Here is a 26409-nt window from a genome sequence, read left to right on the forward strand (position 1 = left end):
GGAATACGTCACGATTCCTTTTCAACAATTTCTCAGCTTTCTGAAAAATTCACATTTCTTCGGATAAATACACGGAAAACTCCTGGGAGAGTATTCGATTTTTTTTTTGAAAAGTTTCTTCAGAAATATCTAAGAATTTTTGGATGGCTTCCCAAACGTTATGAGCAATCTGTGCACTAGTTCCTGAAGGTAGTCCCTTAGAGAAATTTCTAGTTGAAATCTTAAAGAAATTCTGAAGCACAATTTTGTAGAAAATCTTGAGAAATTCTTGGAGAATTCTTGGAGACATCTGGAATAGTTTAACGCCTATTGTCAAAAATGTCGAGGACGATAAAACTCGAAAGAAGATAAAACTTTTCGGGGAAACGGGATATTCGGCGAACTGGCATTCTGGATAAATCTTCATTGTGAATCCGTTTGAAATTTCGTGAGAAATGTACCAGATATTGTAAAAAAAAGTCTATTAAAGATCTCCCTTTAAATTCACCTCAAATCGCAGACGTTCGCAATAGATGTCACAAGTATTACGCCAAGAATGATCACATCAAAACATCTAATTATTGGTTCGGAAGTCTTGCCAGGAATCAACAAATGAAACGAGCCGGAAGATTTCTCAAAAATATGTTGGAGTAACCGTCAATAATTTTTGGTAGAATCCATCAATGCTAAATCAATAATGAATCACACAGAAAATTTTGAATTCGTGTAGGAATTCTACAAGTTTTGTAAAAATTCTGAAACAAATCGACAACACAGGACAAATTCCTGTACTTAGGGTGAATTCCTACGGATATTACTGTTAGTATTTTAGAAAAATGTATTACTTTCCAGAGTGCCTTCTAATCGAAGATGGCTCTGAAAACACTGCAGAAATGTGTGGGGTAATTGTTTGAAATACGTTTACATCAATCGCTGCTTGGATCATTATAAAAACTAGGAAATCCTAAATGGATTTCTGAAAGAATTTGTGCATGAGTTTTTAAAGCTTTCCTGGCATTTTTTTCTAACTTCGGGAGGAATTAGAGAAGGAATACTTGGACTAATTTATTTAGAAGTCATTATCTAAATTCATGGATGTGTTTTTAGGAGTGTTTTTGGTGGAATCCTTGACATGTTTTTTGTAAATATCGTTTGAAAAATTCCGTTAAAAATACCTGTAGTGATTCTTTAAGAAATCTTTGTACGAACTTGAGGAGTGTCTCCTAGAGACAACCATAAAAAAATCTATGAGCAATCCCTAAAACAAGATAGGGATATTTCTGAGTGAATCTCTGTATTTAAACCTGAAAGAGAAACTTTTGGTAAAGTTTTTTGATGAGTCGTGGAGTATTTTTAGTGTGATACCTAGAGAAAAACAACATATAATAATTGGAGAGGGGTCCATGAGAAATTCTAGAATATTCATGAAGAAATCATTAGAAGGAAAAAAAACTCTGGTCTGTTCTCCAGAAGGAAATTTAAATCTAATAGAAATTTTCGATACATGCTGAAATTTGTTTCAGGAACTTCGCCCAGATGAATTCTGGTGAAATCGAAAAAATTGTGAGGAAATTCATTCATGGAGAAAGTTTTGGAAAAATCTGAAAATGATTTGAAATTTTCAAGATGAGCCTCGTAAGGAATTCTTCCTTTGAAAATTATTGGAGGAATCTCTAAATACTTCCTAGAAGAATTGCTTCAAAAATACTTTGGAATAATGTTACAAAAACCTAGACGACTGACTGGGAAAATATCTTAATTAATCCCTAGAGTGTTGTCCATAAAACACGTGGTCAATTTTTTTAGATTTTCGGAACCACCACCGTAAATAATTGAAAAATGTTTCAAGTTTTCTCTGAAGAAATAATTGGAAGAAGTTTTGAAATGATCTCTTGATTAATTTCTGGAGGCGTCTTTGGAAGATTCTCAAACCAATTCAAGAAAGAATACCTGAAAGAATTCCTCCCCCAGTACTGGGCAGCACCCAATACTGGACACCGTCGAAAAATTGAGAAATCATGGTCCAATCAAGATGGTGTATTAGAATAGAAGGAAGTTATTATAGAAAGGAATGGTTGCGTAGAATAATACATCCTTAAAATATGCACACATTTCTGAAAAAAAAATACAGATGTAACAACACGTAAGATGTATTATTTTCATCATATATGAAAGAAGTTTTTTCATGAACCACTTGCGTACTAAGTAAAACTCATTGAATTGGAAGTAAAATACTTATCCTGGAGTAAAAGCATTCAATGATGTGCACATTTACAGAAGTCGAGGCATTTCCAGATCGGTATTGGTGGCAACCTTTTAATATTGGTCAATTTGATACTAAAATACCTACATCATCAAAATGCAATGTCAAAATTTATATTTATATTTTCAAATTTATTTTTGTACACTACAAAAACGATAATATTTATCATAAATAGGCACAAACACCGTATAGAATAAATGTTTTTTGAATTACGAATTCAGCGGCTTAGGTGTCCAGTCCTGGGGATCTCCCGCTATCCAGAGCAAATCCTAGTGGTGCAATTGGAGGAAATCTTTAACGAATGCAAATATTCAGCCAGAAAAATATTAAAGAATTCCCGAAGAAATCCTCAGAGTACTTATTGTAGGATTTCAAAATTGTCTTCAGGAATTCCTAAACAAATTACGGAGAATGTTTTCACACATCTTGGAAAAATTTCTGAAATATTTTCGGTGGAATTCATGGTTGAATCCATGTAAAAAAGTTTCGATAAATAAAAAAGAAAACCGCTAATGAAATTGCAGATGACCTTAATAAGTAATTTGCAGAATCGCCGTGATACTTCCTAGAGGATTCCTATTATAGTTCATAATTGGATTTTCAGGAGGAATCATTCCTTGAAAGAATCGTCGAAAAATACCTTGAGGAATCTCTAGAGCATTTCTTAGAGATGTCCTTGGAAGGATCAGTATACCCAGACAAACCATTCGATTGTTTGCAAGATCTTTGACAGATTCCTTGGATGATATATATTCAATAGAAATATCAAAAGCATAATCTTTATTATATGATCCTAACTGACGTGAATTATAAATCAGTCCCACCTGCATTAATCTCCAAATTGAGTTCAAAACAGGTTCCATCTTTTCTTTGTAAGACCTTCTAGCTACATTTACGTGACTACACGATTTTTTTAGTATAATTCAGAAGTTCAGAGTTCCACTGTCCACTGAGAAATATTATCGCATATAGTCACACTACAGATGTGTTGTGAAAGTTTTCAACAGATAGAAATTTATTCACTCTACCAGAAATGTGTTTGCCGCTTTCTTATTCAATTTTCCCGAAGCTTACTTTTTACAGATGATGGGACTGATTTGCGATTCAAGGTAGATTGAGTTATTGATAAAATAATGTGTTAATAAAATCAAATGAAATACGAAGCCGTGTATTTTTTTTTCGGAAATCCCCATGATGTTTTGGACGGAGTTCTTAAACGGTTCGCTCAGTTGTAATTATTCGATTTTCTAAACAATATTTAGATAGTGGCGAACTTGCCAAGGGTAAAAACCTACAATAATAAAATAAATAACAATAGTAATAATGCACTTTTTTGGTTAGAACAGACTTTGATAATAATGCATCATTGGATATTAAAAAAAAATAGAAGAACATAAAAACAAACCCAGTGTCACATAAATAGTAAGATTCCAACAAACTGAAGACATAAAGAAAGATCAATCTTGAACAGCAACAATATCAAACTGATGGACCCAAAAACGGAACCAAGGACAAACAACTTCCAACCTCATTAAATTTACCGGGCATAATCTTCCGAGTCGCTTCCGTCCGCCTCCAGATAGCTGTAGAGGAGCTCAGCTCCTCGCTTTCGGTTGACCTTTGCTATCCAGTGGTGGGTAGTTTGCTGTTGCTGCTGAGGTTGTGATTGAGATTGTGATGATTGATGGAGCGTTGATTGCTGCGGCTGTTGCTGCTGCTGTTGTTGCTGTTGTGGTTGTTGCTGCTGTTGTTGGTGGAGGTGGTGCTGCTGGCCATTTGTGATGACTACCTGCGCTACCCCTCCACCTATTCCGTTTCCCGGATTGATAACGGTACTGACGCCTGCACCACCACCACCACCACCAGCGCTGTTCGCCACTGTCTGCTGAGCGAGATGGGCGTTGATCGTGTCGATCAGGTTCGATGCGTTGCTGTTGGTAAGGATGTTCCCCGTTGTCGCCGAGGTCGTGATCGTGTGGTAGATGTTGGTATTGGTGGTCGTCCTAGGGGCGTCAATTTATCCACAGGTCCGCAGTAGGGTAGTGGCAAGACATGGATTTTTTTTCGGTTTCAAAGAGATTGGGAACGAATTCTTTAAATTATTAATTTGGTTAGACGGTGAGTTGGACACACGACTCTCGGAGAACAAACAATTTCGAACCTAATGTGATCCAAACAGCAATTCTACAAAACCACGGCATCGATTGGAACTAATCAACAACTACAAAAAACTATTGGTGCATTCAAAAGTCTACCAAAATAAACCAAACTGAAGAAGAGTGAAGAATGAGGTGGCCCATTTCAAAGGGAAAATACATCAAACTGTTAACATCTTAATAATACCACGCAAATTTGTTCATTTTGGCCCACATAAGCTACAGTAAAAGTTTGAGCGGAATTCGTGAACACTAAGAAGAGCTATAAAGGAGATTGAAGTTTGTATGGCGAAAAACTGGTCCAACTATATATTTGGTTACAAAATACGTTGTAGTAGATGGAATTCTTTCGTTAGTGATTGGAAGATTCTCCTATTAATAGAAGAGAGACTGTAATAACCCGGAAGTCTATTCGTTAAGAAACAAGAAAGTTCTAACTAGGAAAGCTGAAGTGGTTTTGGTTTCCTCTGCACCTTACGAAAAAACTAATATTGCACATGATTCAGATTACGCAAAACATTCGATGTGAAAATTAAATTTACGTAAATTTGATGATATTTGTACTAATGCACTATTCGTGTAAGATTTTGTACCATATGGCTGAAAAGTTTATAAATCCGAACAATATTAAGTTCAACTTAACGGAAAATTACATCAATTCAAACGATAGGGCGAATGTAACATAATCGATTTTCTCACTGAAGAGAAAGTAAAGGTGACAAAGTGCAACCTCAGGATGCAAGCGATGGATGGTAGCGTTACACCGAGCGCCTTATTTATTCGCTTTAAATGTACATCATCGTACTCACTTCAATATATCGGACACAGCACGAGTCGTAAATTTATTTTATGAGGCTTGCCGAGTAGGATAATTACAACTAGTGCTGTAAAAATCGAGTTCTGCAACGAGTTACGTACAATTTTTTTTTGAAATTTTGTAGAAGACAACTTGAAACTGTATCGGAATGCATTTACCATTATTTTAAAATTTCTGAAATTCATTACGCAACTCAAAACAGTTGCGTAATGAGAAAACGTTGCGTAATGAATCATTACAGCACTGGTTTCAGTTGCAAAAAGAAGATTTACATTATTTCTTATGTGTAGGGTTGAACGGACAGAAAAAATATGTTTTTGATCCGTCCTAAACGAAACAAGGACAACTTTATGCCAAAACAAAAAATACGGATCTAACACCTATTTATATTTATTGACAATGATTCAACACACAAAATTTCAACAAAATCTACAGCTGGTAGTGGGTTGCCTTTCACAGATTTTTTTTATTATTCTAATGTAAGTCTCTAAAATGGTGAGGTGAGAATTGTCGGTCTCGTATAGCGAGGTGACAATTGCCGACTCGAGGGAAGTGACTCAACGTATAAATCAAATGGTCACTTCACTCGAGTCGAGAATTGTCACCTCGCTATACGAGACCGACAACTCTCACCTCACGCCACTCGTAGCATAAACTCATCTATTTTTAATGGATGGTCTCCAAAGCAGAGTAGCAATGGAAGTAGGCTTGAATTTTGCGAAACTCACGTGGCACTCCTAATTACAGTAGTTTAAAACCCGAATCACATCAAATAGCCTGTTTTGGGTACATGAATTTTCTAAATAACTAGTGTTATCATCGGCTATAGTAGCGATAAGCGTGAGTTTCAGTGGTTTCGCTGGCTGTGATTTGCTTTGCTTGGCTACTGTAGTGTGAATCTCATAACTTTTCCATTGTAGTGTGAATCTCATAACTTGGCTATAACTTGGCTACTGTAGTGTGAATCTCATAACTTCGCGCCAAAGTCTTTTTTTAAACCAAAATATTTAGCTTGCAATGAATGCTGGTGCTTGATTCTAGAGTTTACAGGGACTCTTACGTGACTATTCCACAGATTCTTTGGAAACTTCTTCTCAGATTTCTCGAGGAAAAGCTCAAGAAATTCTTCAAGTAATTTATTATAGAATACGTTCAAGTATCCCAAAAATCTTTCCCTCCTTGAAATGCATCCAAAAATTTCTACAGCGATTTTTCGAGAATTCTTAGATTAGTTTCCTCAGAATTCGCAACATGAAACCCTTGAGCATTCCAACGCTACTACCTCCGATAATATCATCAGAGATTAATCTGAAAACTTTCCCTGGAACTATTCCAGGATTTCTTTCAAAGATTTTTCCACTAACTCAATTCGGTGGAAGAGTTAGTGGAAAAATCTTTGAAAGAAATCCTGGAATAGTTTACTTGTTTTTTTTTTCTAGGAGCTCTTACAAATATTCACAAAAGAGTCATTCCAAGAAAAGTGAACGACTTCTTGAAGGAATCCAAACTAGAAAAATATACATGGTAACTTCCGGACGAATTTTTGTAGCACGTCAAAGAAAAATTTTTCCTTGACACTCTACAAAATTATATATATTTTTCTAGTTTGTATTTCTTCAAGAAGTCGTTCACAGTTTCTCCCAGGATTTTTTTTAATTTTTTTTAAGGGATTAATCTAAGAAATCTTCTAAAAACTGTTCGAGCAATTATACGATAAATTCGACCAGGAATTATCTTATGAACGCTATGATATGTCATGTTATCTCATGAAATGCCTTCAGAAAATTTATAGGTACTTCTTCAGCATTTTATGAGGCATTATTCTTGCATTTCTTCCGAATATTTCCTCATTTTTCATTTATGGTTCACACCAGCAACGTTTATTGCAGTTATACCTTTAGAAAATCTTGCATAACATTATACGGAGAGTCGATTGATCACATTTTCAACAATAATAGTAATAAGTAATAGTTCGTCCAGAGGTCCTTGCAGAAGTTCATCAGGAAATGCCACATAAAATATTACTGTAGGATTTGCTTTAGAAATAACTTCCGGATTTCTTCTCAGGATTTTCTACATTGTTTGGTTTGAATACCTGAACAAATTATTTTTCTTTAAGTTCTGATTAAAAAAAGAGAGATTTGCGGAGGGTTTTCTGACGGAATCTCTAAGGTAGTTTCTGTGGTTATACTGAGAAAAATGATATGTTGAATATTCTTTGAGGTTATAATAAATCTTCGAGCTGTTTAGTGGAATACCCATAAATTAATGAAAAACTGAATTTAGTACTGTAAAATGGGGTGAGATCACTTTTGAGCGATTCTGTTCTATAATTCCAAGTAGGATACATGTATTATCATCGAAATATTTTTTAAACCTGTTGTTACTGCCAGCACTGCTCCGAAATGTCAGTTAGGCGAAATACGGTATAGAAGCGATGATAGGTAGATAACAAATGAAAAGAGGAAATTAGATTCATTGTTGTTAGTTTGCCGATTCGACTCGCTGGAGTAAAATAGCAATAATGAGAAACAACATGCGTTATTGTAAAAGTTATTGCATTTGAAGTTACATCTTAAGTTAAATCTAAATATGAAACTATTCCTAAACAGTAAATTGCAGTAAACATTGAGTAACTTAGACTAAACTTACATTAATATTACAGGTTGTTAGATGGAACATGACCGACGAGCACGAAATATTTTAAAATAAGTTTCAAACCGAATTTTGTGAGTGAATTGATTATATTCTAATACTAAACATTAAAACTAATGGAAAATAAATGATTTCAGCTTAAAGCTGATTTGCAGCCAAGACTGGAGTTTGCAATCTGCTATATAGCGTTCGGTACTGAGTTTCATGTTCACGCAACAAACTTTAAGAAAATTCGCCATGATGGAAGACTGTGTGACAGTGCTGAATACAGCAAAAACGGGAGACTGCGGCTACCACTCGCGCCCCGATAGTACTAAATCTGCTCGCATTGCTCTAAGGCTGAAGCAAATTGATGAAGAGCGCGCAATCCACCAGCGCGCAGTTGAAGCCGAAAAGAGAGCTCTAGCTTTGGAGCGAAAGGCCATACAGGCAAAATATAGATTGCTAGAAAAGCGTATTTTGAAGAAAGACATGCACAGCAAAGCTGATGATATCAAAGTATCAATCGATAAAACAAAATCGAACTACAATCATAAAAATCTCCCAGTGGATTGGATGCAACAAGACGAGTTTCAGCAGCAAAATACAGGCGCGTCTCTCGATAGTACAGTGGGATTCCGTTTTTGGCATGCTCCGTTTTTGGCATGCTCCGGTTTTGGCACCCCCCGATTTTGGCAACAAAATGGATCCGTTTTTGGCAACATTTTTCAATACCATTAAAATTTGTAAATTGTTGTAAATATTATCGTGTCTGTTGCTTAAGTCACTTGAATAGCATGTCAACTCCACAATGATTACATTCCAGATCTCCATTTTCGTCGATGATTCCCCAAATCTCACCAACTACTAAGGACTCGCGTACTTCAGAATGGTCATTGATCATACATAGGCAACGTTTCATGAGACCAATAATCTCCACCAGTATCTCAACTTAAGACCATTCTTTTTTCATAGGCATTCATATTGAGTGACCAGCCCACTTGAGTCTGCCAGTACACAGTTCGAACGAAATTTCTGAGACATATAATGCGCATAATCGGAGCGTGGTATAAAATGTACATTTACATGGTATGTCATGTAAACTTCAATTATATGTCATGTAATCCGGCAGTATTCTATGTGGTTACGTGACATATAACACAAATTTACATGATTCAAGACTTAAATTTACATGACGTCGTGTTTACATCGTATAAATAAAGTTTACATGACGTGTAATCTTCATTAATTTTAACTGTGTAGGTGATACAATAAAAAAAACACTGTTCTTCAGATTTGGAACAGCTTGTTTGAACAAAGCACCAGCTCCGACATAAGAGCAACGAAAAATCTATGACTCACACAGAGTTACAATCATAAATTTTGTCTCGCTGTCTTTATTATTATGGATTTATATACATTGCCTATGTAAAAACACACCGCAATGATAGATACAAATATGTACAACAAAATGCCGTGTATCATAACTTTTTTTAAATTTCATTAAATAACATGACAAATGCGCCTACAGTTCAAACTACAATTTATTTTCAATAATACCATTGGAGCGTGCGATAAATACGACTGAGAGTGTTTTTACTTTTTGTCTGTGGTATTGGTGTGTATATTGATCTTTCTGCGTCAACTATTTAAAGCTGCGTTCTCTCTTTTCTATAGACTCTATAAGGCGTTAGATTTGTTAAGAGACGATCCAGAATTCTGTACAAGATTGTTAATCAAGGATACGGATCTCAACATCATCAAAATGTTCCTTACGAGCTGAGTCTATGAGTTTCCTAACTGTACCCTGGAGAATCCTTAAGGGATTCTCCGTTCTTGTGGGACTTTTCAGAAATTTTAACGAATTCATGAGGATACCTGCAGATTCCAAGTGGACACTGAGAGCTTCTTGAGGGATCGTTAGAGTGAATAACTGGTTATGGAGGATTATGTCCAAAATCTGGTGATTCCTAATAAACTCTAGGGCGTCTTGTAAATTTTAAGCGGGATAATGTGAATTTCTAGTAATATTTTTAATATTTTCGGCGAAATCTTGAGGATTTTGAAAAGGTTCCTAGAGGAATTTGAGGTGTGCTAGTGGTAGCCTAATAATAATAAACTTTTTTTTTTTTTTCATCGGAGACTTGAGAATTTACGGCAACATCGCAGCGGAATTCCAAGATGTTAACTCATAGCAAAATCCTTAGCGAGATCCTGAGAACTCTATGCGAGATCCTACGGATGCTTGGCAAGATGCTTCAGAGCTCAAGCGTTTTTTCTGTAGATTTCTTATGAGAACCTGAAGATTCCAATAAGGTTCTTGATCCTGTAAATTTCAGTTGATTTCATAAGGCAGGTGTAAAACATATATCAAGCTGAATTAAAAATTATTTCAAGTAAAAATTAAATTCTACACAATTACAAGACATTTATGCATCTTCTCATGTTTATGTTTGCCCTTCTGATACAGTCAACCATTCATTATAAAATGCTTTACTTTATCAGAAACATAAATTGAACGAGCAATTCTAAACTTACCGAATTTTTCAGATTTTATGCTAAAGTCCAAAAGTTAAACTGATTTTAAATGTTCATTTGATTAGAAAAATGGTCATGCCGTTTTGCAATACCCAGCGCTTTTGATTCGCTAATACGTCTTTAAAAGAAAACATTTTTGTTTTCGTTTTCTCTCATAGTTTTAAGAAAATGTCCAGTTCTTCAATAAAAGTCATTTATGCGATTATTGGTTTTACAAGGCCCTTTTATACAAAAATTATGCATAAAGCTTCTAAAAAATAATTGAAGACGTTGAGGCGTAAAAACGCGACCAGAAAATCGTTTGCCAGATTTAATATTACGGAGCTATAGATTCATAGCATAGTATAACCCTTCGGGAAAATGCTTCGAAATGAACCTTTTCGAAGTCTCAACGCCTTATGATTTCAAAAAAAATGATGTATTAACATTGTAATGATGCTTTCAAAACCAATAGTTGAAAAATAAAATTTGAAATATGGGTTCCGATTTTGGCACGGTTCCGTTTTTGGCAACTGAAAATTTCAACTTTGTTGCCAAAAACGGAATCCCACTGTATTACAAACGGACAACTCAGTATCATCGATAATAGTGTGAGAGTAACCAAACATGGGGATACATCGGCTCTACCCCATTTGGCATAATGCCATTTGGCATAATGCCGTTTGGCATAATGCCATTTGGCATAATGGCCATTTGGCATAATGGCCATTTGGCATAACGGCCATTTGGCATAATTTGAAGAATAATTTCCTCAAATTATTGTTCTCATCTTTTGAACTGATAATGATCTGGCTAAATGAAATGCATGTCATCTTCCTTTCGAAACAATATTATAGAATCATTTTCGATTTCCGACCAGCGCCCTCTAAGTCACACTTGTAGCTGTGAGAACTGATTCGTGTAGCTTCATAGAGGAGTACTATGAGGAGTAGAAAATTTGGCGCCATAGAGCGAGCTCGCCTTTATCAACCTTTCAATGCTCTCTAAACGTCTGTCTTTATTTATTTTTCAAGCATTAGCTCGATTTTTGACCGTGGTTTGGGTGCCACGATTGTGCTTCAAAAGTATATTGATTATTGTTTTATTTATGAGGACACAGAAGTTAAGTATGACGAACATCAAATGTCCCAAAGAAGGCAAATCCCAAGAGAGATGCTTTGTCTTAAATGATACAACAATCAGTTAATACATGGTTAAAAATTCAGCAGGATAATTCGCCTATTGCTGAAGAATATGTGTGTTCCTAATGTTCAACAGCGATGATTTTATGCATACAATAATTGGCGAATAACCCTATTAGAAATTTTACCTTCTTTCAAATATAAGCTGTTCTTTTAGTTTGCAGCGTAGCGTATCATAAACACGCTATGATCGATTTTTATTTACATCGGACGCCCTTCATACCGTGTAGATTCGAATTTCCTGGACGCTTCCAGCTCCGGGCACTGACCTCAATGATTGCCGTTATTGCAAAAACAAACTGTACCTACACAGGGAACCAACAGACGCTACTCAGGATCAGTAGCATCCTCAATGTGTCGTACTTGTTCTGGTGCTTCCATTATTATAACAAACAATAATGATGCCGACACATCTTTCGATTTTTTTTTCACCCGCCGAACGCGAGCCGGCCACAATTGATTCGGATTCCATCGTTCGCCCACCAAGAAGCATGCAACAAATTCATCGGGTCAAACACTACTCGGTGATGTGGTCCATGATATGATCACGCCTAACCGGATTCCTGATATTACTCGGGTACGCATTGCATTCCAAACGAGTGTGTTTCTGGTTCCATCGCTTGCTCTCGTTTGAGCAAGTTACAAAACCAATGGACCAAACACTACTCAATCATGGACACTGTCCATAATACACCAAAAAGTCATTTTTCTTCTACCTTATACATGGAGAATATAGAGGACGTCGTAATTATGGACTTTAGACGAAAAAAGTCGGAATTTTGTTCAAAAACATCGTGAAAAGGCCTTTCTCCGGCTTTCAAAGCGTCCAACAATTCGTTATAATTCCCATAACTGCAAACTCAAAAGAACAGCTCATGGTTGAAAGAAGGCGAATTTTACTAAGGGGCTGCCCATTAACCACGTGGTCATTTTTTAAAAATTTCAGACCATACCCCCTCTTGACCACACGTGGGGAATTTTAAAGTTTTTATGGACCGTGGTCTTTGACCAGACCCCCCTTTCCGCCTATAAATGACCATGTGGTTCATGGAGGACCCCCTATCCTTATTCATAGTCCTTATGCTATGGGATGCCTCTCTTCTTGAACTAAAAATCATTGTCAATATTTGCCCTTTTTCCAGTAAATTTTACTTGTCCTAGCCAAACATTTGAAGCACTTAAAATATTGAAATGTGAAAGAAAACATTTTTTTTAAATTATGCCGGATGGCCGTTATGCCAGATGGCCGTTATGCCAAATGGCCATTATGCCAATTGGCATTATGCCAAACGGCATTATGCCAAATGGCATTATGCCAAATGGGGTAGAGCCGGATACATCTACTGCACCCCTTGCGATTGCCCCACATCCGAAGGTTTACAAAGGAACAGCAGTGAACGTGAGAATTGAACAGCGTCAATCGTGCCATGAATTGATGTGGTGTATTCCTCTTCAAGAGAATAACGTATGTGATGTTGGAGAAGTGTTTTATACAGAGGGATGGCGTCCTATTTTTTCACTATGGAATTTGACAGCTTGAGCTGTGCCCCTTATCGGGAGCATAATTTATACTCCAGAGTCAAATTCCACTCACACACCTATATTTTTCGGATGTTTACCTTTTCCTACGAGAGAAAACAGTACAAAATGCATGAAGCGCAACGAAATCAGCTAAAGCTGATGGTGGTAATGAGCTGCAGAAAAGCAAATGTTTCTTCGGATAATCAAACCATAGATAACAGACAAAAAAAAAAAGGAAGTGTGAATCAATTTCGTTAGAATAAAACGCAAGTAATGCGTTAGATTTATGTGCCGTGGTTCATTTCTCCACATTCGCACCAGCTACTTTGTTGATGTGCACATTCGTATGGGTGAACTCCGCTATCGTTTTATAAGAGGCAACAGAAAACGAGCTTCTTAGCAATCCCTTGGTTTTATACTACAGGCTGTCGTATTGCTATCCGAGAAACGACGATTACTCACTACGAGCGATCTACAGCTCGCGTGTCTTTGCTGCAGCAATCATCGAAAAAACTTGTTATACCAGAGAAGAAACTCCAACTGATGGCATGCGAGCGAAGTGATCTGCGAGTAGGACTGGAATTGTGGAAATTGAACTGCGCTGAGATCGATCTGGACACTGGACAGAATTGGAGCTTTCAACGAAGTTTAGAAAATGTTTCAGGTTACCTGGAGAGACTACTCGTATGCCATGAATTCGAAGTTGAGGAAAAAATCTGCATGAAACTGAATACTACGAGTTCCTGTCGAGATGATAACGACCAAGTGAAATATAAAGCAATGCTAATGCCTCCGAACAATTCACTTGCTGTTCTGGCGGACCTACTTGACTTGAGGATAAACGATGTCCTTTCAAAATTGCTATCTTCTTCAAAATCATCCGTCTCATCAGCATTGTTTAGTGGTCTTGAATTGCTACTGTTCAAATCAAGTCATCCTTACGGCTGTTATCATCCTACAATGACGACGTTAATGAACATCAAAGCTAAACTAGCTTTTACTGTTTTCTCGAGATGTTTTCTGACGAGCAACCATGGGGACACTAATTTAAATTCATCAAACCAGTCGATGTCGTCGTTACCATCGTGGTGGCAAGAGATAGTTTCCGCTCTCGTTCTCATGCAAGTCATAACTAGGATTAGAATCGTCGAAGAACTTGCTATAGAGTGCACAACTGAAACTAACACCCAGAACGATGTAACTGGGAAGGGAGATCCCCGTACATGGTCGGAGTACCACTATACAGAAATATTCATACCATGAGAATTGCGATCCATGGAACATCACAGTTTGCAGCTCAATTCGATATTGGTTGGTTATCTGTTCTTGTCGGTGGAACAGCAAAAAATGGAATCCACAAGAAGCCTGAGTAATTCACTCGATTGGATGAATACGCTGGTGATTGAGAGTTTCATCCTCAAAGGTTAGAATTGCCGAAATGTGTTACGTCAGTACACCTTAAGGTAGCCGTAATCGACTCGACCACTGACAAAATAAGATCTGGGACATTTAGTAAGCACTGCAGTCGTTTGTTGTTTTTACGCTAAGTGGCCATTGTGCACTAGAATTAAAGAAGAATCAATAGTTAATCGAGGCAAGCTAAAGAATTTGAGAAATTTGAGAATGTGCATGCTGGCAAAATATAAGTAAAACTGGAATTGGTGGCCAGTGTTACGGAGGGGAGTATGTTACTGCCAGCACTGTTCCGAAATGTCAGTTAGGCGAAATACGGTATAGAAGCGATGATAGGTAGATAACAAATGAAAAGAGGAAATTAGATTCATTGTTGTTAGTTTGCCGATTCGACTCGCTGGAGTAAAATAGCAATAATGAGAAACAACATGCGTTATTGTAAAAGTTATTGCATTTGAAGTTACATCTTAAGTTAAATCTAAATATGAAACTATTCCTAAACAGTAAATTGCAGTAAACATTGAGTAACTTAGACTAAACTTACATTAATATTACAGGTTGTTAGATGGAACATGACCGACGAGCACGAAATATTTTAAAATAAGTTTCAAACCGAATTTTGTGAGTGAATTGATTATATTCTAATACTAAACATTAAAACTAATGGAAAATAAATGATTTCAGCTTAAAGCTGATTTGCAGCCAAGACTGGAGTTTGCAATCTGCTATATAGCGTTCGGTACTGAGTTTCATGTTCACGCAACACCTGTACTGGTTGGATATATATCGAATTATAAGAACGAAATTTTGGCAAAATCAAACAAAAACGTGTTTTAAGATTCAAAAAGTGGAGTTTGTGATTCCGGGGTGAAGTTGATCAATTGCTGCGGTAGGTTTCATAAAAAGAAAAGATATACTATTTGGGATGTGAATCAAGTTCTAAAAATCGTACAATTTGTTGATAAATCGATTAATTTTAGAATTGAATGTTAGGCTGATACAAATATTAATTTTCTTTTATGTCACCCCCCCCCCCTTCAAAAAGTTGAAAATATTGAGGGGGAGAAAAAAAATTTTTTTTTTGTTCTTATTTTGAACCACATCAGATTTTTATTAATTTTGAACCCTATCAAACGTACGGAACGATATCTAGAACGCAGCCCATGAAATATTTATCGTTTCAGTGTCATTTTCACTCGCCGCGAAAAACACACTCACACTGCATACACACTCATGACGACAACAAACTAGCTGTCAAACGTAAAAAGTGTTTACAAATATTCAATACGCGTGTTGAACTCAATTCGTTTTTCAGTGAAATTATCTTTAAAATCTACGAGATTTCCAGCTATTGTTGTACTTCCAAATGGTAAGAATGATCCTAACAGTGCATTGTTATATTCAATAGAAAACTATAATTTTTCCTACAGGATGCGAAAATTCCTCTAGCGATTAGAGTTGAGAGGGATGGCAAGTTGATTTTACAATCAATTGTTATAGCAGCAGCCGACGATACATTTGTATCATGTGTGCAACAAGCAGTGCTATCCATGGTAATTGTTCCGGATGTTATCGACTGTGTATACACAGGAACTAAATCGCTGGCTAGGGAAGATTTGTTTGAAATTGCCCCAGACACCCGGATAAGTGATGCTATTGTTGCACTTGGTTCCTGTACGAAAATATTGTGCCTACTGAAATCGGAGATCCAAGCCGAGAAAAAGCCTTTGCCTAACGCCTTTGATCGCCTGATGACCAGCGCAGCAGCTCTTAAACTTCCAGAAAAGCGGCTGGAAAACGACGGAAGGGATGAACTATACAACAGGGTTGTATGCTACCTGGAGAATAAGAAATTGGGATTCCGTTCATTCCAAAAGGCTGATATGGAATATTTCATGTCAACTCTAACTTCTGCCTTATGGTACCTGGATGGACAATGGGAAAAATTTTCTTCTGCTCCGGGTGTATCCAGCTTGCCGCAGAATCTGAACTTCACTTGTGAAGACAAGGAAACTTTCCGAAAGTTGTGCTCCAACAATCAACGAAAGAAGACGTTGCCACGAATGAAGAAAAGTGAACTGATTGAACATTGCAGCAAATTGGAGATTCTTACGACAAAGGCATTCATAAACTCGGAAGGATGGAAATCGGTGCTACAGGATTTATACTCCTTGAGAAGCTCCCTGGCGGAATACGTGGGGCACATAAACCGTGCTGAAGACAATTTGCAAGGTAAACATTTTAATACTGAGCGAGAAAATCGTTCTCTCAAGACAATCCCAGCTAATTCTAAGCGTAAACAGTTAACTCAAGTGCTCTACAAAGATATTGAAGAGAAATTACAATCGTTGCCTCCGTTTACTGAGCTGAATGTGATCTTCTACGCTCCTACTGAACGAAGAGCAAAGTACAACTATATTTCTGGGATGGAATTCGGTTTTCCTGTCCAAATGTACCGCTCATTTAAACCAATGGCGACATTCGTATGGAAATCCACACCGGAGGATGAGACAGCTATGGCTAAAGTTATAGCTAGTATTGAGAATACTATCGATGATCGTGTGCAAAAAGACAAAGCAATGCACATTTCCGACGTTTTTGGCAGATTCGTTGACTGGACACCGCAAAAAGTACGGGAGTTGGCTGCTTTCATGCAAGGTGAGTACTAACTTTTCCTTAAAATACAATTTATATTGATGGCTTCTTAAATTATAGATGATGATTCGCCGGATGTACCACAGGGTACACGAGACGGGTTGCAGCTACTTTTGGATGAAGGTTACAGTATTGCGGAAGCGGTGGAACTCGAGAAACAGGCACAAGCAGCGGAGAAATTTGCACATTTTTGGAAAGCAGCTGAGGCTGTACTAGCTGAGAATGATTATACAGTGGCTGAAGAACGTCGTCATGGAGAAACGTCTTGGATTTCTCCGTTGTGTGTGTCGCTGAAAGATCTCATGTCCAAATGCGAAGCGAAGATGGAGGCACTATTTCCGGAATCGGATGAGAATTTTGTTCCATCATACGAATATTTTCGAATCCAGTTCACGCCTAGGAATAGCAGATCTCATGTTGCCAAGAGGTACTACGGCCGTTTCGATGTGAAGTTTGGCCTTCAGAAACGAACGTTGCATAAGTCCCATGTCGACCAGCACTACGGTGCGAAACAATTTCAATATCTGAAGCAGATGGCAGGTATGCAAGCATTTTTTAATTTATTTCTAGAATTGTAAAATGTAAAATACGATTGTTTTCTTCTAGCATTATTCCACGATCATGCCTTGGTTTTCTTCTTGGATGATAAGGCTTCAATACCCGTAGGTTACGAAGGAGCGCCTGTCAGTGCAACGCGTCGTCAGCGACCTGTACTGATGGCGGGATTGGACCAACGTGGTCTTAATGCAATGGACCATGACAACATCCCTCAACACATTGTACCTTCTGTTTCACTACGACTCATCCCACCATGTGACCTATCCGACTCATGGTATAGGGGAAAACCCATCATCATTCTCAAAGATGCGATTTTCCAGGCGTCGAATGCTTTCCGGCATGCTGCTGATTTAATCAAACATCTTGAAGAGGACGAAGCTGACCGACCAATGATGTTCATCGGTACCGATGGTGGTCCAGATCACAATGTGACCTCCATTCAAGTAATTTTAAGCTACATCGCTGTGTTCCTTAAGTTAGACCTAGATTTTTTGTGCGCTGTGCGTACCCCACCTAACTTTTCCGTGATCAATCCAGCCGAGCGGTTCATGAGCACGGCAAATATTGCTCTGATGGGTGTTTCTCTGGCAAGAAATCATCTAGGTAAAGACGAAGCAAAAGTACGTTCCTTGCTATCGAAAAAGCAATGGAGGGATGCTGAGAGCAAGCATCCTAACGTAAATTATCGTAAGCTTGCTTTGGACGGGACAAAAGATGCCCGCGAACTTCTCAAAACTCGATTTGAGTCATTGAACTACAAAGGTGAATCTGTCGAAGTTAAGGAACCAGCTTCCGAAGAAGAAATATCAGAGCTGAAACGTAAAATTTCCGACACTTGGTCCCAGATTAACATGAATGGCAAGCTAACTAAGGCTGATGTTTTACGTGTGCAATCTTTCAAAGATTTTTTCGAAAACCACGTGCGTTGCACAACTTACACCATGCAAGTGAAAAAGTGCAAAGATGTGAACTGCTCGTCGCATTGCGGTGTGCGGTTGGACGAAGAGACTTTCGATCGAATCTTTTGGTTGCCGACTCCAGAGCGGATCGGAGATAAATATTCTAGTTTCTTCACTGTTCATGGGAATGAACCGAATGATATGGACGTTCCTAGCAAAACTGCAAGTCGAACCATCGGTATATCTGAGCTCCCAAAGGCAAATTTCCCGCTGGCCCATACACGTGCAAGGAAAATTGTATTTTGTACAGAATGTCAGTTCCCTCGGTTGCTTTACACTCAGTATGCTCTTGACAAACCAGATCTGTTGGCGTTGGACCGATACTTTGAAGATAAGCTATACGTGTGCGGGTCTACCTTGGATGAATTTCCAGATGTTTACCAGAATCCCAAAATTACATGCCATGATGCTGTCACGCTCCACTATTATCAAGCAGGACCGTTGCTGAAAGGATACGTTAAACTGTGCGCTGAATGCCTCAACACCAGCAGTATCATTATCGATGGCAAAACGTTGCTGTGTCAAGATTGCTTCAACAAGAAGAGCGTTGGTTCAAAAATTTCAAAGAATCCGGTTGAACGTCGTCCCAGGGGACGACCGAAGAAGAACGCCTAACGCGACTTACGAGAAATTTCTTACAATAAAATAAAAAAATCCAAAATCAACTTTTTTTTATTTTTAATTTTTTTGTTCCTTATTTATTTTTTACCCCCCCCTCGTACCTCTCCAATGGTCGCGGACATAAAAGATAATTAATATTTGTATCAGCCTTATTAATTACAGAATACACCACATTAAACGCCTAAAGGTATGCATATTTTTTTAAATTAGTAACTTGCTCACTAAAAGAACATGTTTTTTTTTTATCTGAAAGTTAATTTTTAATTTCAATTCAAATCAAAAACTGGGTTCACCGAACACATCTGGAATGTATGGAACAGTTAATGGTACCTTTATATAGCCCTGGCAATACACGATTGTTTGGAGAAGAACCCATCAACAGTTCATTAAACATTTAAAAAAAAAAAATCTGTTTTTCAATGATATAATTATCTTGAATGTCAAACCGAATTTGAAAACATTAAGTGCAGCTGTCAATTGACGCGACATCACATATATTGTGATAATTAAAATCGGATCTTAGCTCTCTGGATGGTTTATACATGCGAGTACGGTAGGCTTACCAGAAGAATATTTCAGAACTTATTTTTCGTTCCAGCCTTTGGATTTAATTATAACATTGTACCGCTTTTGAAAACATTCAAAGATTTTGTGTATCTTTGAAAAAGAAACTCATAGGAAATCACGCAAAATAATTTTCGTTTATGATTATTGTTTTCGTTGACAACTTTGTTTAATGTATTCCCATATTTAGATAATTGTAATGTATTCGTAAGTTATGTACAAAAAATGTTTATTGTTATACCCAAAAGCATTTTCAACGAAGTGACATTTTCCAAAAATAATTTTTTTAGGTTTGATCGAATGTTATATAGCAAATGAACTAAAAAATACTATTTTAGATTCGATTCTAAAATTATTAAAACATATACATCTAAGAATATTTTAAATTAAAAATTCATAAACAAGTAGAAAGTAAGTCATGAAAATTCACCAAACTTAAAATTGAGTTCCAAGCAATCATCCATCATACTTACGCAAGGCTATATACAGATTAAGCTTTGGAAGTTCTAAAAAAATAATATTCAGAAAACTAGTAGGTGTAAATTAATAATATTTGATTAATTTGATAAAGGAGGACATTTTTAGCCCAAAGGAGGACGGGAGGACACATAATGGTAAGCCTAGAGTACGGGGAGGATCAACTTCTCCCCATTGATCAACTACTCCTCAAATTACGGTACTATACCATTCAAATTCGCTAGAGTTTAGGCGCCGTCCACAAATTACGTAACGCTCTAGGGGAAGAGGGAGTTGGCTCAAGCGATACGGCTCATACAAAAATTTGATTTTTTTCATACAAAAAGCGTTATGGTGGGAGGTGGTCAACAATTTTCAATTTTAGCGTTACGTAATAAATGGACGCTGCCTTGTATTTTTTGACAGATACGCGTATTTCGACCTCAACTTTAAGGCCGTCTTTAGTGCCGTGTACTAGACTCGACTCGACTGAAGATGGCCTTACAGTTCTTGAAAGTATTTAAACCGATTTTTTTGGAGAAATTTCTTAGAAAGCCCGTGAAAAATTACTAAATAAAATACTGAAGAAATCTTCGAAGTAATATCTGAAGGAGACTGGAGAATATCATGAAAAAAACATATGCAGTATTACGAACAATAATGCTTGTCGTGATGTTACGATCAATTCCCAAAAAAAAAGTTTTAGAGAAATGTCGGGTCAAAGCTTTCTTTGCTGATTGACCATTTTTAAATGTGTATATACATCCTCGACCGTTTGATTATAAAAGCCCTAGAAGTCAACCAGAAATAACGTATCATTTTCACGGATTACGGAACACCGGCTCCTAACAAAATTTATACCAATGCTTCAATTGAAAAAGTAATCCATTTTTCAGTACTAAACTTGACCCAGCGCAAAAGATGTCGACTCCTTTGATGACGAACCATTCAAACATTTTGCATAATTCTTATCATGCAAAATCAATCGAAAAAGTTACTTATCAGTCTCTAAAGAAAAAGTCGATACCTCTAGTATCAAACCATTCAAAGCTTTAGTAATATAAAAAAAAAAACATAACATTATGCAAAACTTGAAATGAAGATTGATCTTTAAATAATTTTAGTATGACACTTCATGTCAAAGCAATTATCGTTAGAATCGGAAACGTTTTAGGCTTTATATTCGAATATTAGTATTTATGAGATTTTGGAATTTTTAAAACGCTTACAATCAATCTGCTCTACGATCACTAAATGATGGAGTTTTAAAGAGTTCAGCATATCAGTCTTCAATCTCTTAGCGAAACGCATTTTTATAAATAAGAGCAATTGATTGACTACAAACAAAATGCGAAATTTCCATATAACGTTAAACGTCCTGCACTTTCGTTCAAAATATGCTTATTTTTATTTAAAAAACGACTGATTTATGCAAAAATCTATATCAAAACATAAAAAATGAATATCTATTCAAAAATATGGTTTTATACAAATACTTATAGATTCATAGTTTAGTTTCAGATCTTCTTTTGTTTACACACTATTATCAAAGTTATTCCAAAATAGAAAATTGGCCTTCGATTATATGAACAATCATAGGTCTTTTAAAAATTAAGCCTTATCGCCAGACGTAGCCACAGTGGATTCTACACTGCTTTAAATAACAAATCAGCATGAAACACTTCATATTCAGCCAATCACATTCAAATGATAAAACTACATTTAATTACTCGTCTAAATCGATTCAACAAAAATAATAATAATAATAGTTTTTCTTATAATTTTATCTCCCATACTGTATAATATAACACCTAACCTATATTTGGCCATTATAATAGAAATCAATGCTATTAGCCATTTTAGGAACCGAAGGTAAATTGCCGAAACTGGTTCCGGTGATCTATATTTAACAGCAAAATTTTCAATACAAAAAAAGTTTACTTCTCAGTTTTATACATAATACTGATTGAAAACTCACATTTGAAGTATTTGCAGTACATATACTGCCGTGAATCGCAAGTCAGTCTCATCTGTAAAAAGTAGGCACTGAGAAAATGGGCTGTGAAGTTTCCAAATTCGTTTTCCATACGAATATTCAAAATTTTCCAGAGGATTTGATCATGTTCAAATCTTAATGAAACTTTCAGAATATGCTTTTCACTACGATATCCTTCCGAGAAAAATATAAAGATGATCAAAATACGATTCATTTTTGTGTGACACGGTTCGGAAATCTGTAGTGGGACTGATATGCGGTTACTTTTCATTATGGGACAATTTGACTTGCTATTTTTTCCTAATGTTTCCGAACACATCATAACATCTTATTAGTGCAGCTGAAAGAGCATTGGAAGATATGTTGAAAACCGACCTTAACTCAATTTTGACGAAAATGCAGGTGGGACTGTCTTGCGTTGCGATTCACGGCAGTATAGGGCATTTTTGAAACGTTTTCACCTAGGCTGGTCAAACCCGGTGGTAATTTTTCTATCAAAGTTAACCAGCTTTACAATACTTCTGATTTTTTTCTGCTGTGCAGCCCGTTCCACCTCCGAAACCAAAACCGACTTTCAGCTTTCCTAAGTATTAATTTTGAGGGCCTTCCTTAGTCGAGTGGTTAGAGTCCGCGGCTACAAAGCAAAGCCAAGCTAAAGGTGTCTGGGTTCGATTCCCGGTCGGTCCAGGATCTTTTCGTAATGGAAATTTCCTTGACTTCCCTGGAATGGAGTATCATTGTACCTGTCACACGATATACGAATGCAAAAATGGCAAAAAAAAACTTTCAGTTAATAACTGTGGAAGTGCGCATAAGAACACTAAGCTGAGAAGCAGGGTTTGTCCCAGTGAAGACGTAATGCCGAGAAGACGAAGAAGAAGTATTATTTTTTTCCAAACGAAAAGACTTCCGGTATGTTGCAATCTCTTCCCTATTGATATGACAATCTTCAACTTTCTAACGAAAGAATTTCATCAACTACAGCGCACCCTATAGCCCAACATTTAGTTGGAACAGTTTTCTCCATATATTTGTTCGATTTTCTCCATACTAACTTTGATCTCGATAAAACCCTTTAGAATTAACGGATTCCGCTCAAACTTTCACAGTAGCTTCTGGGAGTTCAAATGAAAAAAATGGAGGGATTACTAAGATGTAGTATGATAATTATGGGCCACCCTAGTGAAGAGAAACGGAACGGAAACAAACGGAACTCTGCTGCGCTCACCCGAAGGAATTCCCACTGACGCTTCCGGGGACGTTATTGGTAACGAAGGTGTTCCCTAGATTCCGTAGCACATTCCCCGTTCCGGTGCTGGTGGGGATGGATGAGGTTGCGACCGCCGTCAACACAGTCGGGGGATTTTGCGTTACAACGACACCCCCATTGCCGCCACTGGCCTGGATCACAACCGTCGTCGTTTTCGGTTGCGGCTTGTTGGCATCGTGAGGACTGAACAAGGGGCAGGTTAGTGTAAGGCTTATTCTAGGTTAAAGTTAGCGGGGATGGAGTAGTTCCGGGAACGATACTTACTGCGCCTCCAGCAGATGGGTGTTGAGCTGGGTTTCGTCGTCGGCAAAGTAGTTGCACTTGTTGCAGGCCTTCTTGTTGTGCACCTTGAAGACGTGCGTGGCCAACCGTTCGGAGCGGGCCGCCTTGTAGTCGCACAGCATGCAGACGAACGGTTTCGTATGGGTGTTCAGGTGGCGCTTGAGACCCCAGTTGTCGGCACCTGCAAGGGGAAGAGAAAGATGGAAAAAGAAGCGTTCAAAATGTGATCATGCATAGGATATCAGCACGAGGTCTAAGGGCATAGTCAGGTTTTCCATGAGGGAGTGGTGTCCGTAACGGTTCCCTCATTAGTAAATTTTCCCGGACGGTCAGGGATTATTTCATAATGGGAATCTCCTTGACTTCCTTGGGCATAGAGTATCATCGTGCTTGTCACATTATATACGAATATAAAGAACATGTAACTTTGGCAAAGAAAGCTCTCACTGTTAATAACTGTGGAAGTGCTCATAACATAATAATGAGATGGAAAGCAGGCTCTGTCCCAGTGGGAACGTAATGTCAAGAAGCAGAATAAATCACAGGGCAGTAGATAGGGCTTTTATTTCTGTAAAAAAGAGCAGCGAGGATATGCTGCACGACTGCTCCATTACTCTACCAAAGCAACGTTTATGGCAGTAGGTAGAGAAAGAAACAGACCCAGTAAAGTAGTGCTCGATAGAAATGTACGATACGGAGTACGCCGTTATTGAAATTTGTACGCGTAATAATAATTGTTGATAATTCATCCCACGCTTCCTAAATTAATGCATATCAGTTGATTTTGCATTGAAATTGCTGAAAAAGTATCAGCATAACCTCGGCACTACCATCATCTTTTTCGAATCAATATGAACTATGAGAACTGAGTTTTATGACTTCAAAATTGCGAGCTGCTTGATCAGCGACTGGGTGGGAAAATAGAGAACTGTTTGAGGCTCCAGAAATGGTCAAAAAAATCGGTTTCCTTCGAACGTAGTACGCAGTTGGAAAAAAACTACCGAAAAAAAATTTATTTTTATTCAGCGGAGCAGAACCCGTAGCTTTTGGCGAATAAAATATGGCAGAATTCAGTGGGCTGATCACTTAGTGTAAAAGTTGAGAAGAAATTCCGATAATGGAAGCGAGTGGAGGGTTGTGCTGATATCTGTTTTACGACGCATAGTATTGCGAAGATTCGTTCTGTGTCATATAGGGTAGATCAACTTGAGTTCGGGACACAGCCGTCATTACCACGCGTCCGTGTTACTCTAAATTGCGGTGATCTTTCCCAGTGAAATAAACCGAATCAATCTCCGGAAATTTGCTAACATAGCAAGTTAATAGTGCTTATTTAGCCGGGAGTACAGAAAATCTAGTTAAGTTATTAAAATAGCTGAAATTGCCGCCGATATATCTGCTTACGGCTGCTAAAGATAACAACAAGTGTTATAGCATCACCGCTCCATTGTTTTGTCGTACCAGCCAGTGCTACCTATAGCAATAGCAATAGCCCGATTAAGTGGAGAGACTCGACAGCAGCCAATAAAGTGTTTTGATTGTCGTTACTACATCCCGGCCTGATGGCCGGGGCAAATCATGCCCCGTCTAGAGGTGATCCTGGCGATCCAGGTGGGTCGTTGAGGGGAAAACGCCAACCAGACTGGATGCTCAGTGAGGACGAAATGGGGCAAACGATGGTGTTGCTTCTACGCAGAAAACCAAACAAAGCAAATACGCAAAATAGCCAACAATCGCCACTAGCGGTCGGAGTGCAAGATGCAGCGAAGATAGGAATGACCAAGGAAGGCCGCGAAACTAGGTACATACTTCGTACCAATTTGAAATCAGTCTATCATAAGCTGACTAACATGACCCAGCTCACTGACGGAACCGTCGTCGAAGTTATTTCCCATCCTACGATGAACAAGGTGCAGGGTGTCGTTTACGAATCTGATTCTACTGATGTCGACGAGGTAGCACTTCTCAACTATCTGACGCCGCAAGGAGTACAAGCTGTACGCAGAATCAGGAAAAAAGTCAACGGGTCGGTTCGAAACACTCCTTTAGTCGTATTGTCATTCCAAGGTACTCTCCTGCCGGAATTCATCTACTTTGGCGGACTCCGCGTCCCCGTACGCATCTACTATCCCGCTCCGACTGTTTGTTTCCAGTGTGGCACCTATGGACATACTCGCAAATTCTGTCAACAGCGTAGAATTTGCCTGCAATGCTCCCAAGCACCACACACATCAGAAGGGGAGCAATGCAGCAACGCTCCGTATTGTATGCATTGTACAGGCACTCACTCACCAACATCACGCACGTGTCCAAAATACAAGGATGAATCTAATGTGATCCGAATTCCAATCGATAGGAATGTGTCAACTGCTGAAGCTAGAAAAATCTACGCTAAAGCGAAAACTTGAAGCCATCATCAACGGTCAACGTCTAAAATCACGTGACAGCTCCCAAATAGAAAAAAAATCGGTGTTCCTCCAACCAAACTCATAATGTTCCAACCAGAACACTCAGCGAATGTCACGTAAAGATAAAACGTTCGTATC

At 37.8% G+C, this 26409-nt stretch overlaps 1 protein-coding gene across 5 annotated transcripts in view; it reads right to left on the bottom strand.

The window, feature by feature from the left end:
* The window catches only part of LOC5578279 (protein charlatan), a 153820-nt gene that overhangs the window by 7015 nt on the left and 120396 nt on the right, over window positions 1-26409 (bottom strand). For 3 of the 5 annotated variants that reach the window (XM_021851484.1, XM_021851483.1, XM_021851485.1), the window contains exons 4-6: window positions 23846-24044; window positions 23540-23764; window positions 3784-4245 (exon numbers count right to left, since the gene is read on the bottom strand). In XM_021851484.1, the coding sequence (XP_021707176.1) occupies window positions 3784-4245; window positions 23540-23764; window positions 23846-24044 (886 nt within the window). The remainder of the gene's footprint in view (window positions 1-3783; window positions 4246-23539; window positions 23765-23845; window positions 24045-26409) is intronic. The other 2 variants (XM_021851486.1, XM_021851487.1) reach the window with 1 other exon arrangement.

This window comes from Aedes aegypti, chromosome 3, assembly GCF_002204515.2.
Source record: "Aedes aegypti strain LVP_AGWG chromosome 3, AaegL5.0 Primary Assembly, whole genome shotgun sequence".
Taxonomy (NCBI): domain Eukaryota; kingdom Metazoa; phylum Arthropoda; class Insecta; order Diptera; family Culicidae; genus Aedes; species Aedes aegypti.